General features: G+C 45.2%; 1 protein-coding gene across 2 annotated transcripts in view; it reads left to right on the top strand.

Annotated features, from left to right (window-relative positions):
* CADM1 (cell adhesion molecule 1) overlaps positions 1-17,257 on the top strand; it is a 190,367-nt gene that overhangs the window by 134,918 nt on the left and 38,192 nt on the right. For both annotated transcript variants that reach the window (XM_006030335.3, XM_006030336.3), the window contains exons 6-7: positions 12,659-12,758; positions 15,766-15,938. In XM_006030335.3, coding sequence (XP_006030397.1) covers positions 12,659-12,758; positions 15,766-15,938 — 273 coding nt within the window. The remainder of the gene's footprint in view (positions 1-12,658; positions 12,759-15,765; positions 15,939-17,257) is intronic.

Consider the following 17,257-nt stretch of genomic DNA (forward strand, 5'->3'; position numbering starts at 1 on the left):
GTCAAGTACGGATGTGTTGGGTGGTGGGATGAGGTAGGGGAAGAAGAACGGTGCTTTGTAAGGTAAGGAGCTCATTTTTGTTCGACTGGAATCCAGAATCCGTTGATACCTGGTAAAATTAGTTGGAAGAAAAAACAGCAAAGCCAGGAGGAGGTTGGGGGAATTGCCATCCTCCTAAACAATGCAAAACGAGACCCACAAAAGCAAACGTGTTCAGCGCAGTCTCTGTTTCTTGGAGGGGAAAAAGAAAAAAAAAAAGCATTTTCAGGCATTGGATATTGTCCCACACAGTTTGTAATGATTTTCCAAGACTGATGCACTTGGGTTATTCCCTGCACAGTTCAGAGCAGCTGTGACATTGGCTTTCTGTGGTTCTCTTGGAAAGGAAACCAAACCACAGATTAACCAGCAGGCATGGTGCAAATTCCAGACATCAAAGAAAAGGCGAGTCTGGAGCAGCCATCAAAGGAAGCAGTTGCACAGAAATCAGAGTAACTTTCCCTGGTAAACAAGTTCTTCATTTTCCCCTCAGACTAAATTATCTCCATACAATATCCACTGGGAAATTCTGGGGTTTTTGTTTGTTTTTTTTTAATAGGTCCCTCCAGGTAGGAGAGTCTCAAGCCTCCCAACAAATTAGGAATACAGGTATCCCTCAAAGTAAAAAGCACTTGTGGTCCTAACTCACTCAGGTGCTTTCTAAAGCCCTACTTCAACTGGGTACCTAATTCCATTAGAAATGTGTTTTCAGATTTTTTTTAGACCATGTTGCATTTGAGAAACGGCATTTGGAAAATGTGCGCCCCAGATCCGAGTCTGGAAAGGGCCATCTTTCGCTGAGTTTTAATTAAGATCCATTTGAGCGTTTTCTTGTGTGTGATGGTTCAAAGAAAATTACAGGCTTGAGAATCTTCTTTCCCCTCCCCGACTGTACCAGCAACTCCAAGAACTTTTTATAAAATGGCTCTCAGCCATACCACCTCGGGCCGTGCTTGCTCCAAATCCCCTCCCCTGTGGTGCCCTGGAAGGGACTAGTCGAGATAATTTGAAGCTGGCCCTTCGCTTGCTAGAAGCACGCTTGCTTGAAACCACAGGATAGCGAAGGCATGTTCCCTTCTCCAGTGGAGACAAGGCACTGTAGTTTTTACTTCGGGGGAAACTAAATGAGGCCACCCATGGCCAGGGGTGGGGTTTTGTGCTAGCTACCTACCTCCTGGCAAAACCTGAAGGTGCTTTGTCTGGGCTTAGGCTTTCTCAGCAAGAGAAAGATCAAGCAGTCATGATTTTGCTGGTTAAAAAAAATACCTTTGTGTCAGTGGAAATGCTAAATCTTTGAGTGCTGCAGGAAATAGTGCTGATAGATTCAGGTGGTCTGCTGCAAATCTTGCCCCAGCCAGCGTGATGCTGGGAGCCTGTGCTAGTGCAGCTGCCAGCCGTGCGAGAGGGAGAAAAGATGGTGGATTGGTAGTTATGAAAAGTTCTGCGGCACTTTTCGGTAGAGTGGGCTTCCTGCTTTGGTCAGCCTTGCTTCTCTAATGAGCAGAAGAAAGCTGATTTTCTCCCGGAGTGGAGCCCTTTCTACGCATTTCCCCACCTGTTGCAGAGCTGCGCGTGCATAGTTGCGGACAACAGGACTTCTGCTTTCCAGTTCCTGCGACTGCCCTGCAGAAGCTCGGAAACGTGCGTCTTGCTAAGCTGCAAGCCCCTTAGTACCTGTATATCCCCCCACCCCCGCCCCACTGGCTCTTCCCCTCTTCTTAGCCAAGAGGTAATAAGACTGTTACTCATTAGTTAAGCAAGGCTTGTTCGATTGTTGGCTTGTCCCATCTGACTCTTCACAAGCATCCTGTTACGTGCTAAGATTATCCACTCCTTAAGCAATGCAGTAGCCCATTGCAGGCTTGCTGGGGTACCGTAAAACTAGCAATAAACCAATAATAATAGGGCAGTTGTAATATCAGGTATGAGAGGTTCTTTCATGAATCATGGTTGATAGCCTCCCGCACTGTGAAGTATGCAAAGAAATTAGAACAGAATTGCAAGCACTCACGTAAACAGACAGAATAGGCGGCGGTGCCTTATTCTGGCCTCTGAAACTCGACTTGTTAACTGGCCCAACCAACAGTTCGGAAAATGAGACTTGGTCATCCCCAGAGGGCGTTGAGAACAGTTTTCCTGCCATCAGCAAAACAGAGCGGGTATTTTTTTGCCACTCTTCCTTATGTCCTACTTGTAGAGTAAGCCACTTCATTGCGAGTAAAGAGCAGCAAGGTCTGGCCCTTTGTGAATTTTGGAGATAAATGCTGCTCTCTGAATGTGGAAAATACTATTAAAATGAAATCTCTGCAAACAAGCCTCTCATAATGTGAATTAAAACTTCTTGGCAATGCTTTTAGACGCCAAACCGAGTCTGACAAGTAGGTGCTGTGTACCCGGAGTCCAAGCAACACTTTCGTGCTTGATTAATAGTCGCACCAGCAAATGCATGAGTTTGTGCCATGGACGGAAACGCTACCGTGCATCGTGTTGGTTTGGAAATATCCAGTGGCTCTGTCTGCGGGAGCTCTCATGTGAATTCAGATCATTCCACGAGGGTTGTTTGGGGAAGGGGTTGTTAAGTATAATTTTAGAAAGGAAATGAAGCAACAAAATACATTAAAAGGCCATTAAGGAGTTGGATGAAGCCAGATACCCCGAGAACATTTTACATTCAGCCTTTGTGGCTCTTTTCTGTTTTCTTGTTGTGTAGCCTTGGGAAGGGAGGACAAAAGGAAAAGTCTTGACACCTGCCTTGTTGTAGCTTGTGGGTTTAAGTCCCAATTAATTGAACACTGGTCTTTGTCATGTCCTTAGGAGCATTTATAAAATATATATATACCCATGGAAACCATTGTGACCTCTGCTTGTTACTATGCCAGGAGACTTCTTTGTGCCCAATTATGTTAAAAATCAGGCTTGTGCGTGTGCTGTCGTACCTTCAGTAATCCTTGTTTCTGGTGAGTGCAAATATTAATTGCACAGTATGCAGTGAAGTGATTAACATCAATGTAATTTATCATCGGGAGATTTCTAAACAAATAAATGAGTCGTTTTGTTTAGTGAGGTATTGACCCCTTCCGAATCTGTGATTTAAGGGGGGGGCGGGCGCGCGCGCGCGTTTTATTGTAAATATGAAAGACATCACGATCAGCCAAGTGTTCAGTTATTTGATTTTCTGGGGCATTAGCCGTTCTTGTTTGTGACATTTCCCAGTTGGGTTCTTGTTTGCAAGCTCATTAATAAGGTTTTCTCCGAGGAATGTTGTTGGGAATGAAGAACATAGAGTAGGGCCTGGACTTGAGGCTCAGCAAGCACACGGCGGCAGCATGTCGTTAAATGTTTAAAATGGGAAATAATTATACACAACATCTTAGAGTTCAAAGACCTCTCCTCTCTCTGAGAACCAAGTTTTATGTTTTGAAGTAAAAAATAAAATGTTTTGGTACGCGCAGCCCCCAGAAACCAGGTAACTAGCCATTTCTTTGAACGTGCATATGCTTCTGGTAGAGCTGCACTCCTGTTACGTTATGGTTGCCTGTAATAGGATGTCTAATTGATGGCAAAGGTTGTAGAGTTTACCATCTGAGGAAGTACCTCTAATAGTGTAACAAGCTGCTTAACGAGAAAAGCATGCTATACATTAAATAGAGGAGAACAATCTAAATAACATCAAGGTGGCCATGCACAGGCAAGCCAGGCATTCAGAGTCAAGGTTTGACACTGTTCTGAATACCTACCATTGTGCGGAAAAGAATCGGCAAAGGCACAATGGGATAAGAAGGCCGGAGCATCTTCGCTTTGATTTTTCCCTTTACTTTGCGTTCCCGTTACAAGTTACATGCTTAAAAATCTCTTCTTGTTATTTCAGAGAGGGCTTCTTAAAAAAAAAAAGGTGCTTCGTATCCAAAAGGCTTTGCGGGACTCATCATGAACTGTCAGTCACCCGTTTAGCCATTCATTGAAAAACAAGATCCGTTCATTTTGACAGAGCTGTCTATTTTGGGAACTCCTATTGATATTTATTCACAACACGGGCCATTGCATTGGTACTAATGGGTGCTCCTAGCAATAGAAAAGCTGAGTTAAAAAGCCCAGCTAGACAACCAGCACTGCCAACACACACTTCTGGGGTGGGATAAATCCCTGTGCTATGATGACATACATGATCTTATTAGCCTGCACAGAAATATTAGTTTTCCTGACCTCTTATATTATAAAAAAAGTACGCTGATTGAAAGGAGATAACTCTAGGTCCCAGCCTATGTTTATGTGAAGAGCACCTGCAAAGCTTCACACTAAATACCAGCTGAACGGATGGCTTTTTTATTATTTTAACAATCAAAGTTGTTTCCCGTAATTAGCTTACATAGGCGTTTTTGCCTCTGATGTTTTTGTGATGTTTCCCACGGAGCAAAACTGCTGAAAATCACATTTCTTTGGACATTTTGCTTATTAATTTTATTTATTAGCCAAAACGATTCTACCCTGTGTTATAAACAACGGTCCAAAACCCAGAGACTTGGAAGGTGAGCGTACAAGTAATACCTCTTGCACATCAGAAAATGAGGGGAAGAGTACCCGGAAGCTAAATTAAACCTAATCTTTGCTTGCAATGAGGGAAGGTAGAGGAGGATAGAGGATATACTCCTTGACCTGAAGATATGTTTCCGAGGAGAACATCTGTCATAAATCCAGCAGGGCCACACTCATTAGGGATTGAGACGATCAATTGGAAAAAGGATTTTTAAACTTTAAAATTGTATGACAAACGCACAGCTTTGGCAGGGGACTTCCTAACTGAGTCATCAGAAGAATTGCTTGGCACAAGATCTGGGATTAAACAAAAACATGTTGAGGCAACAAACTCCTTTTCTCTCAGCACCATTAGAGAAGAATTCCTCTTTGTCTGCGTTTCCTGGTCACTGGGAAAATGTCAGCGCGTAACAAGTTTGGAGCAGAGTTAAACCCTTTGGGTTTGTCCTGGAAACGTGCCCCTGTCTTAGAGAGCAGCACACATGTTGCGCTATATCTGTGTATCTGCTTGGAGACACAGGTGTCATTAATGAGCACGAGATTTTGCATTGAAGGGGAATCAAAGAGCATTAATATCTGTTCTTGCTCTGTGTAGGTACACACCATGAATTTCAATGCGATTTAAACAGCTTGTTTGTTCATTTGGTTGATTTTTGGAGGCGGCGTTTGGGAAGAAAACCTTTGGCTGTGCTCTGACTTCAGTCTGATGGACTGTATCGTCCGTGAACGGTGATTAGCCGGCTGCTCTTGCCAGGTGGCAAAGGTCAGAAATGGGCCGAGTTTTTGCAAAGCTCTCGTGAGCTGGAGAAATATTTCACAGGCTGTTGTTGTTAAATAATTAATGATTGCATTTCAGCGCTGTTGTTGTATATTTAAAGTGGGCCCGTCTCCTGCAGGGGCATCATCCTGGGTCGTACACCCGGTATCGCTTGCACTGAAACTCCTGGAGAACGGGGGGGGCAAGTGGAGCGCGTTGACTCAACTCTGCCATGATTGACACAGCCCCAAAAAGCGTGTTCTGTACTTTATGAGCGTAATGCAATTTTCTCGCTCGCTGCAGCTCGTAATCACTCTTGTGGACAGTGAAATTACTGTATACACCCACAGAATTAAATTTATTGCACCGCCCTCCCCCCTTACAAATGTGCTGATCGCATTTCTGCAGGGAGCGGGGGGAAGGGGGGAGGCCAGCCACACTCGCACCCTCCACTCCCCTGGTTCGACAGAAAACAAGACTTGGAGTTACGTGGGTAGTTGTGGGCAAAACTATAAATCCTCTTTGGTGCCTGGTAGCAGCCTTGTTGGCTGCAAAGAGTCCCAGAATTAAGCCACAGAGCCTGCGCTGTCCTGCCTGGAGGAACGCACGTGTTGGCAGAAACAGGAGGGTCTCTCCGGGTTGGATATGCCTGGGGCAAGAGACTTGCCTTGCTGCTCCATGTTCGGTGCATGGAGCAGCGCTCTGCCCCAGGCAGCAGCTGCGGGGCCTTTCATAAGCACCCAGTCTGTTTGCAAGACAGCATTTTAAATGCATATATATCTTTTTCAGGGGAGCTGGCAGCGTCTGTCCCGTCGGGTGCCCCTTGCAGTTCCTGTGGTTTAAGGTGAACTCAATAGTCAAGTGCGATTCCTAAGCAATGGCAGGCCTACAGTTGGGGAAGTGCTGTGGGAATCGATTGAGATGAAAGGAGCTATATAAACGTAAAGCATTAATTAAGGGCAGCCATTTCAAAATAGATAATTAGAACAAGAATATCAAGTTGCCCTTGGGATAGTTTGTTTTGCATACAGCCCTGTTGAAAAGTAGCCAACTTAGGGATGGAGAGTGACAGCCAACTGGTACAGGCTGTGCTAAGCAGCAGGGTAGGCAAGGGAATTCATAGCCCAAAGTTTCAGAACAAACTCCTGACTCAGGGAGAGCTGCGCGTGATCCCGAACGTACGTGCACAAGCAAGCAGGGACATGCTGGGATAAAGAAACCCAGTCCCGTTCCCCAAATTGACAAGTTGTTTTGATAAAGGGGAGGAGGTAGATTTTATAGACTACTGCAAGACATCGGGCTTAGTCTTGTGTGACACTTTGATTGATTAGTTGGCAATGTGCATTATCATTAAAACATATGTTAATTTGATTGAGAAATGAAGAACTGGTTGATCCCTAATTAGTCAATGGGGAATCATCACAAATGGGGCATGTCTAGAGGTGGGGGCCAGAATACGCAGTTTGGTGCCGTCCCAAAGTTGCTAAATATCCTTCACGAAACGAGTCAAAGTGAACCTGAAATCACTGCCGATTAAAATCTGCAGCTAACCCAAAGGATTGGCAGAACGGTACGCGAGGACAGGATAGGGAAGTCCTAGAGAGTGGTCTGAGTCGAGGTAGGTGTTTTAATTTAATACAGCCAAATGCAGATTTCAACACATTGGAACAATGAACGAGAGGTGGGAACGTTTCCAAGCAAAGGATCCTTGGGGGCCAAGGAAACCAGCAACTCGGCCTGAGTTCCTAGTGCCCGAAAGGGGCGACGGCATGCTTGGATGGACAGATGTGAGCAGGATGATGAGTCTACCGCTGGAAACAGTGCTGCTTGGTCGGTGCTGGGACCTTTGTGTAAATTTTCTGCCCGTACTTCTAAAAGGATGTTCAAAGCAGAGTAGAGACACGGAAAGTCTGCAGATACGATTTGGGACGAAAGTGGCTCAGGAGGAGAACTTGGATCCGAGTGCCTTTTTTGTTTTCTCCAAAGGGAAAAAAAATCTGGGTACCAAAAGGGCTTTTTGACAGTGACTAAGGGAGAGGTGAGAGTCCTTGCCACAAGACATCTACCAGTCAAGGCAAGTGTTGTTTCTGCAAGGGACCTGCTAATACATACGCTGGGCTGCACTGGCTGGCTTACTGGGCTGCATTGGTACGTGTGGTGCCAGTAGGTCAAGGGCAGTGACTCTTCCCCTCTATTCAGCACTGAGGAGGCCACATCTGGAGTCCCATGTCCAGTTTTGGGCCCCCATGACAGAAAGGATGTGGACAAATTGGAGAGAGTCCAGCAGAGGGCAACAAAAATGACTGTGGACTAGGGGACATGGCTGGTGAGGAGAGGCTGAGGGAACTGGGATGACGTAGTTTGGAGAAGGGAAGACCAAGGGGGGTTGGATAGCAGCCTTCACCTCCCTGCAGGGGGTTGCAAGGAGGATGGAGCTGGGCTAGTCTCAGTGGGGGCAGATGGCAGGACAAGGAGCAATGGGCTCACGTTGCAGCAAGGGAAGTTGAGGTTGGATAGTAGGAAAAACGGTCTCACTAGGAGGGTAGTAAAGCACTGGAAGGTTACCCAGAGACGTGGTGCAATCTCCATCCTTGCAGGTTTTCAAAACCTGGCTAGACAAAGTCTTGGCTGGGATGTAGTTGGGGCTGGTTCTGCTTAGAGCAGAGGTTGGACTAGATGTGCCCTCCTGAAGTCCCTTCAACCCTCATTTCCTATGATAATCAAACACAGACTGTTGAACTCAGTAAGGTGAAACCTGTTTGGCTTCGGCTGCAGTGGAGGTCAGACTAGATGATGTAGCGGTCACTCCTGCCCTTAAAGACTACAAATAAATATTAACTTTTTAAGGTCTCTTCTGACAGAGAGGCTCTGGAAGCGGTGTGATAGGTGACTTAGGCTCTTTGGAAAGGGAAAGCATTTGGGTTAGTTTTATAAAAAACCCAAGTGTTGACAAGACAGGAAACAGCATGGTTCTGTGTAATGGCACAGAGAATTGGGGCCAGCCTTAGGGCTCGAGTGCACATATCACAAGCACTACAGACTGCACGGGGGTATGTGGCCAGGCAGGCCAGCCACGACCGTGCAGGGACATCCTCACTGGCTTGGATGCTGCAGGCTTGGCGTTGACCTCCAGCGATGGGCAGCGTGCCCTGTGCAGCCAGGAGGTGAAGACCGATGCTTGGGTCCTCTTGGTATGCTTTGAGATCGAAGGTGGATATTGGCACCTGCAGGCCGAGACCAAGCCAAGCGCACCCCTGTGCCAGCAAGGAAGCACTCCTGAGAGTGGGGGCATTATAGCTTCATCGTGACGATCTAGTTGGAGGAATCTTTAGCTTTTTGGTTGCTCATGAAGTTAAAAACCTAAGTTTGGAGGCTGAGGGGGTGGGGGACACACCTTGTGATTTTTCACCTCCTGACTCAAAGATCATGCAGTGTCACGCCGGGTCCAGCACGTTTAAACTGTAATCAGTCAACAAGGGGAAAGAGCCAGCTTTGGCCTCACTTCTTTTAAAAGCAGCTTTTCTTCTACTTTTTCTGGCAAGAAATGTGCATTTTTTAAAGAAATCTCATAAAATCCAAAATGGTTTTGTAATAAGTTTTTCAAATTGGTTGCTGCTGCTGTGTGACCTTTAGACGGCTGGTATTTAAACCTTGTATATTGCTTTAGCTTTTGAATTAATTTAGCTTAATAAAGGGGCCTTATTAAATTAGTGGACTGTTCTTTAAAAAAAACAAACAAAAAAACACCCGCTAGCAATAAGTGCATTAGGAAGTAGCTTCAGATTGCTAGATCTAATTGACTATCAATGGCGTAATACCGTGGTCAAGATGCATAGAATTGCTTTGTTTTTATGTAAAAATCCTGCCATATAATGACATAAAGAGGCTCCCAGTTTCGATCTCAGCGTGGTTAGATGGCACGGAGTAGCAAAAGTCTGTTCACTGTTGGCCTCGTGCCTTACCGTGCTATCTGCGGTACGCAGGAACTGCCTCGGAGGCTAGTTCCACAGGTCTTGTTAATTAAGCGAGTCTTGAAATGTAGCCATTTAAAATAAAATATTGAATAACCAATAAATCGTTGTGGCAGATATTCAAAGCTGCCCTAACAATTGAACCAACCTCAAGCTGCTTCTTAAAACATCTAGGAACCCCCCAGTTGTGCTTGGTCCCCCCAGTGCCAGGCATTGAGCAAACCCATGAGCCAAAGGTCTCACCAACCAAACCACCCTAAAATACCTCTCCCTAGGGAGAAGAAGAAAGAAAATCCTTACCTCAAGGAGGGAACATTTTCACTTTAAGGGGAAATTACTGCATTACAGCCTTATTAAAATGTCAGGCCTTCTGAGCATCCAGTTGGCCTTTCAGTCCCATCCTAACTTTGAAGTACTTTTTAATTTCATAAAGGTCTTCCATAATCATCAGTTTTTGGGAAATCCAACTTAGTGAGACGTTCCACTGTGAGATTTCTGCCAAAAGGTTCCTTCCCCATGCGTGTATTTATGTTGTATTAATAAAACCCGGAGCACCAGCCCTTGGAGAGGCAGGCAAAGGTTTTATAGTAAGTACGTCATTTCTGGGAGGACAATGTGTAATAGGAAAGTAGAACAGGAGTAACTTGGCTTTGTTTTTGTTAATGAAGAGTACATGGGGGGGGAGAGTCCTGCTTTACATAATTTTGAAGTGAAACAGTCAGTAGCATATACTTCATCCCTGAGATGGCAGATCTCTTCGATGTTCCCATTGATTTGCATATATAATTGGCAGATGGTAAACAACTCATTAGAAACACTGAAAAATTATCTAATGACAACCAAAGTGGTGCAGCAAAGAAGCAGACAGCAGCACAATTTGTTTTGTGTGCAACTTGCTTGGTACCGGGTGTTGGCCAGGCATCATCCTTCATGCTCGTGTGTGTGTGTATCCAGCATAGCGGGGCTCTGACATCTGACTGTGGTTCCTCTGTATTGCCACAAAACAAAGACTAATAAGCGGATAGCGCAAAGAAAAAACAGTTTTTGACTGGGGACAGATTTAGCTTGACCACGGTAGGAAAAATATAAGCCTGACAGAAGCAACTCTTGGCTTGCTTACAGCATTGGGCGTAGTTTAATGCTTTCCCCCACACCGAAGCATTGCTAAGCTTTCCAAGCTGCTAGGGCTCTGAAGGACTACTTGGGTTGCAAAGCAGAGCACAGAAAGTTCAGTTGTGTATCCCAATATTGCTTTTGCCTTTCCTCGGTCTGTTTTGCATGTTCGTACCACAGTACATTGCAAAGCTAGGTTGCCACTCTCAGACTTGGACCTTATTTTGCCTTCCCATGTAAGGGGAATCCATGCCGACGAGTATCTAACTCAGACTAGATGCCTGTTCCTATCCACACTGGGAAGGCTCTAGTATTATGAGGCAGAGTTGAGCCATGAGCCAGATCCTAACATCATACTTCTGGCTAGCACACAATCAAAGACAGTGAGGGTTAAAGGGACCTCAGGAGGTCACATCTAGCCCAACCCCTGCTCCAAGCAGGACCAGCCCCAACTACATCATCCCAGCCAGGGCTTTGTCTAGCCGGGTCTTAAAAACCTCCAAGGATGGAGATGCCACCACCTCTCTGGGTAACCTGTCCCAGTGCTTCACCACCCTCCTAGTGAGAGTTTTTCCTAATATCCAACCTTAACTTCCCTTGCTGCAGCTTGAGCCCATTGTTCCTTGTCCTGTCATCTGCCCCCGCTGAGAACAGCCCAGCTCCATCCTCTTTGCAGCCCCCCTGCAGGGAGGGGAAGGCTGCTATTCAATCCTCCTCGGTCTTCTCTTCTGCAGACTCAGTCAGCCCATTTCCATCAGCCTCTCCTCACCAGTCCTGTCCCCCCGCCCCACAGCCATTTTCATTGCCATCCGCCGGACTCTCTCCAACTTGTCCACATCCTTTCTGCAGTGGGGGGCCCAAAACCGCACACAGGATTGACTGTCCTGGTTGTTCAGGATTGGCTGACTTTTTTCAGGTCGTATCTGGAACGCTTGCAAGAGTTACTCTTGGATATTTCTTTTGCAGCTCACAAACATTAAACCGTATTGCTCGGAAGGTCAGCTGGTGTTTTCAAGCATGTTAAGTTTTATATTTTCCAGTGTAGTATGATTTTGTGTCTTTAAAAAGTTACAGTTGTGCATCGTGACCTGGTAAACCAGCATATGGATGCCATTTTTTTAAACCCTGGCGTCATGCCTTGTGGTTTCATAGCTGCTAGAGGGATCGGTGATTGGGATTAGTTTATTAAATGCATTTGTGGTGTAGCTATCCCAGGAGAGGATTTACTGGTGTAGTTTATTCCATTGCTGAAAATTATGAGGGTTTAAATTGGTTAAACCCAGCCATGGATTTTTTTATCTCCATTATTCCATAGGAAGCATGTTAATGAGTTAAACACTGTTAATAAAACGCAACAAGCCAATAGTTTCAGCAGTAGTGACTCTCGAAGGAAATAAAAACGTCTAAAGTGTTTCGACCTTTATGCATACTGATTTTTTTTTTTCCCCTGCCTTCCCCTATTTCTTCCAGTTGAGTAAGTTTCTAAAAAATATATATGGCTTAATGGCATTTGTAGCTTTGAATTGATTTTTTTTTCATGCTGATAACATTTTAGCTACAGTTGAAATTGTGTTTTTAATCTGTATTTTGGTAGTTGAAGGCAGTGCATTTCTTATTAATTGTAGACTCCGGCCTTTTTCCTACAGGGCCTTTGTAAAGGATTTCTGAGCTGCCTCCCTCGATATAAACTCTTTAATCCCCTGTGTTTGTTTTAGGATTTACAAGAGTTTCATTTGGACTAGCTAAAACCTTGCCTTGTTCAAACAAAGGCAGCGGCATTTGATTTCTCTCCGTCTTCCCTAACAGAAGTGCTTCCAGTAGAGCCCAACATATATTAATATGCAGTGGCACAAAGTATTGTCATACAGTAATATATGATACATGATAAAATGTATCAATTCTGAGCACCACAAATATCTCTGGTTTCACCTCAGCTTGAAGGCAAATGAGTTCCCTTTAGCTTGAGTGAGTTCGGAGATAAACTTCACTGTTACAAAATGCATTTCCCAGGAAGCGTTGGGGCTGCGCTCGGAGTAGGAATCTCTTATCTATGTGTGTTACACATTTTGGTGTTATTAGTCCATTTAATTTGAGAAAACCTGGGTTTACTTACCGAGCAGATGAATGGGATGGTGGGGGAAAAGGAAGACGCAGCACTGATGACTGCCTCATTTAGGGGTGTCGATGCATCTGATTCTGTTTGACGAGATCATTTATTAAACATCCTTTTTTTTTGGTCACGCAGATAAGCCTGAAGTGCGGGTTTCGAAGAATTACCCGGTGCAAGGCCTAACAAGAGAAGGGGAGCCCCTCGAACTGTCCTGTTCCGTTTTTGGAAAACCACAGTAAGTTCAGGTCTCCCCGGGTCGCCCAGCGCTGCTCGTGTCGGTGCAGAAGAAGGGGCACATGCATGCCTTAGCTTCTTGCTGTAGAAATCACCTGCCTGAGACTGCAGGCAAAGTAGTTAAGCCATAAAAACATGGAGGGATGAAAGGGAAATGCTTTGTGGATCTGGACGTCAGCCCTACTATGAGACCGTGAACTGGAACTTGTATCACTTTGAATAGAAAAGAGTTCAAAATAGTCTTCTTTTATCACACAACTCTTCCTGATTTTATTTTTGGGAGGGGTTTGCAGTGTAGACATGGTTGGGATTTTTTTTTCCTTTGGGATCCTTAGCTGCAATTTAGTATATGATACAACAGGACAAACATTCATAGACTGTCAGGGGCTGGCAGGACCTGGTGGATCATCGGGTCCAGCCCCCTGCACTAGGCAGGACAAGACAACTGGGGTCAAGTGACCCCAGCGAGGGGACCGTCCAGTCTCCTGTTGAAGATTTCCAGGGTAGGTGACTGCACCACCCCTGGAGGGAGCTTATTCCACAGTCTGGACACCCTGACTATGAATTCAGACAGCAAAGTTTAAATTTTCCCCTGTTCATTTTCATTTAAGTCCTGTAGCCCTAGCCTCTCTTCAATAATGACTCTTCTGTTTCGGTCAAATACTTGTTCTCCCACCCTAATGAGCCTCTCAGCCTATCATTTATGATAAGCCCTGCCCCTCACCTCCTTGTTTTCTTCAGGTTCAGTACTTTCCTCCGCACTCCGTACAGCCTGGCTACGGCTTCGGTAACGGGTCCAGAACTGAATCGGCTTTTCCAGCTGTGGTCTTAGAGCCATCTAGTTGGAGGGTTTTACCTCTTTGTGCACTGCCAGGAAGTATAGGCAGCTGAGTACTGTGGTGGCCTTTTTGCTGCCATTTTGTATTGTAAATTCACGTCTAATATCCTGCCACACCACAAATCTTATGCCCAGAGCTCAGCTGTCTTAGGGACAGACACTCTTGCTCCGCTCTGCATCCCAGGATTTCCAAGTGTTGGGAACCGCTGGGTCTTCCAGAAGTGAAGTGAGGTAGGCAGGAAGCAGCGCGCCCTTTTCACGGATGGGATACTGGAGCAGGCGGCCCAAGGGAGTCTAGGCACACGGTAGGGTTAGGTAGGAGTGGAAGTCGGGACTGGTCAGAAATGCAGGACTTCTGCTTGTCGAACCTTCAAGATTCTGCTAATGTTTTGTTTCGCCTCGGGTTGAAAGTAAGTTTTGAAGTGGGCATTTGCTGACGGGGACAAACCAGGTTTTGTCCAAAAATTCCTGCTAGTGCTATCATCAGGCCAAGCTCTAGCCTAGTCCATATTTCCTCCTGCATCTTGGGTACAGAGTAAGAATGTGGCTGCCTGATGGGCATGTGTTCGAGCAAAAGTTGCATTCAGATCCTTACCTTTGTCCAAGATTTAGCTGATGCTTTAGCCAAAGAAATCCCAGACTTTCCTTCAACTCCATTTTGTGCTTGCTTGAGGGGTTGGTTCATTTTGGGGGTTTTGTGAGTTGGGCTTGTTTGGTTTGGTGAGGTTAAAGGGCAGTTACATCAGAGGCTACAGACTCATCTCTCTCCCTAAAGGCAAAACCAACTACAAAAAAAAAAAAAAAGCTCCAGGCCTCTCTGCTTTCATTAAAAGCCTATATTTGAGTAAGTTGCATGCCTCTCTGTTTTGTTTCTAGAGGGAAGGAAGGATGCTGTCGAACAGGGGGGCAGTAGCTGCATATATTCTTACTTATCTCATTAGTGTTTATATCTACACTGATGCTCTTTCTCTAGTCATGCTGGCATGGCTGTAGGCAGAAACTTGTTACTCTGCAGATCTCAATCCTTCTAGACTGCTTGTATATTTATTTCAAGATACTACATGCAGCTAAAAAGGCATTGGGAACTTGCAGTTAGATATTCTATTTTTTTAAAGTCATTTTATTGGGTAGTGGCAGCAAACTCGATGGCTTCTAAAATAGGAGAATGCAGATTTGCTTTTAGATGCCATTTTAAAGATGCTCATGTTTAAAGGTTTTTAAAGTCCTGTGCTTGGGCTGTCTAGCGGTCAGGCAGCGTGCTACATCACTGGCTCTGGATGAGGCCCGTGTGCCTCGTCCCTCCCCTTTTGCATCAGAAGCGTTTACAGCCCCATTTCTATTCAGAGTATTTTTAGACCGTATTCTGGTGCTCGCTAAGGGGTGGGTTATTTGCAAGGGGGCTGTGTGGGAATACCTTCTTAAGTTTTCATGACAGTAGTCGTCTAAGAGGCATCGTGTATTTTTTACATGGTGTGCTGCAGAACGTTTTCTCAATTCCAGATTTTGATTTGGGCCTCTCTCTCAAAAAAAAAACGGTAGAAGAAAATCCATCAGGAAACCTTATTGCCATTTTGAGACTTAGAGAAACGACAGTTCCCTCGTCTGGCTCTGCAGTACCCGACTAATGCTGTTCCCTGAGCTATGCAAACCTGACGTTCACTTGAGTGCCATTAGCAGCAGGACATGAACACGGGCTGCCAAAGGGAAAAGGACTAATTCCCTCTGCCCTTTTTTGGAGGGTTTTGAACTCGCTGAAATTTAGCAGTTCCCTTAATGTGGTTCACGTGCCTGAGCAAGTGTTGTTCAAGAGCTCAGAGCTGCTCTGCCTACCAGGACAGCCTCTCTAGCATAGGCTTCAAGCAGTTGGGTTTGGGTTCCCACCTACTTAATTACATCCTTATCTATTAATGAGCTTTTTCCTGCTTGTGTGAAACTGTTTCAAAGCAACACCAAAAAAGTGACACCCTGAGTATATTGTCCAATTGTAGATTAACTCCAGCGGCGTGTGGATCAGGACTAAGCAGAGGAAGAATCTTGTGTTATTTCTTTCTCGTGTCTCTTGATTTAGGTCTTCTGCTGTCATGTAACTTTTGTATGTGGGTGAAATGCTGAGAAGACCGGCTTGTCTGTAAGAATTAGTAATACAACTGTTTCTCCCCTTCCTCCCTAGGCCTACGGACATGAGATGGTTAAGAGTAGATGATGAGATGCCTCAACACGTTGTACTGTCTGGTACAAACCTTCTCATTAGTAACCTAAACAAAACAGATAATGGTACATACCGCTGTGAGGCTTCAAACGTGGTGGGGAAATCATATGAGGATTACATGCTGTTTGTATACGGTACGTGAGAAAAACCATCTTTCTACTAGACTCATTTACACATAATTGCTACATACCACTCTCTAAAAGCTTTTGGAAAAGTAAACATTTTGCTTGATGCAGGAACTTCTGATAGCATCCAACACATCCTCTCATTATGTTATGGGGGCTGGGCAACCATTTCTTCCTTTCCCCTGTGCTAACCTCAGCTGCAGAAACCCCTCACTCCTAAGTCCAGTAAGTGGCTTGCCCTGGAGCTGTCGTGGTGGACTGGCCATGGATGTCCTGTCCGATGCGGTGTTCGGAGTGGGTCAGTACAGGGGGCCAAAGAGGGGACTCTTGAATTGTTCATCCTGACCGTCCCGAATGTTGTAGAACATGTCCCCAGCTCATACAACCCACTTTGCAGGCTCTTCAGCAGTGGCGCAGGTTTGTTTTTCCAGTCTGCTTTTAGCAAGTTAAATTACTGAAGAATCAGCGGCCATATCCAGACAATTACAAACCAGTAAATAAACTGGAGGAATGAGATGTCTTAAACCTATCTATTGCTGCCAACAGACACTAAAACATCTCTCAGCATCTTTTTAGAGTGCTATTAAGTACCTACTTTAATTCTTCAGTTCCTCTGCATTATTTTGCCATCAGTTTAAGCCTTGTTGTGCTCTTGTCTTGAAGGTCTTGCATATAATGAAGATTCAGTAGACATTTGAAGAGTGATCCCCCAGTCTAATTATGAACAATTCCCTTGGGCTACATGTGTAAAACTAGTCCATTAGAAAAACTTCTGATGCATGGGGTTGTTTTTTTTCCCCTGCGATGTATAAATGCTTCCCCCCGCCCCAGTCAGTGCAGGTGAAGCGAGCATGTTCTTTGGGGAGCTCAGTGGGATAGCGAGTGGCTGTCAAGCCAAAGGCTTCTAAAGCCCTTGAGTTCTTGCAGTTATAGCAGTGTCATCCGTGTGACTAACGCAGCATAGGCTGGGATTCTTGTTTTCAAACGACAGCGACTTGCTCTAGCTTGCAGTTCAGGTCACATAATGTCCACCTGGAGCTGTACACCTCCAAAGCCCTTGTGCCTGCACAGATCTAGCTGCTTGCATACCCATCTTCCGCCTTGCATGCACAGATGTCACCTTCTGTGCACAGTGTTTAGGCCTTTTGGAAACACTTATCTAAAGATGGAATTAAATCCCAGAGGTTTAGCAGTCAGCTAAACATGAACACCAAACGTTCGAAGGCTGATAGTGCAAAATGGCTTCAACTTTTTGAGGCAAAAATTAGTTTTCAGAGAGAAATCCATGCTTCAAAGGAATTATTATCCTGTCTGCCTACCAGGGCAAA

This window comes from Alligator sinensis, unplaced genomic scaffold (genome assembly GCF_000455745.1).
Source record: "Alligator sinensis unplaced genomic scaffold, ASM45574v1 scaffold1626_1, whole genome shotgun sequence".
Lineage (NCBI taxonomy): Eukaryota > Metazoa > Chordata > Crocodylia > Alligatoridae > Alligator > Alligator sinensis.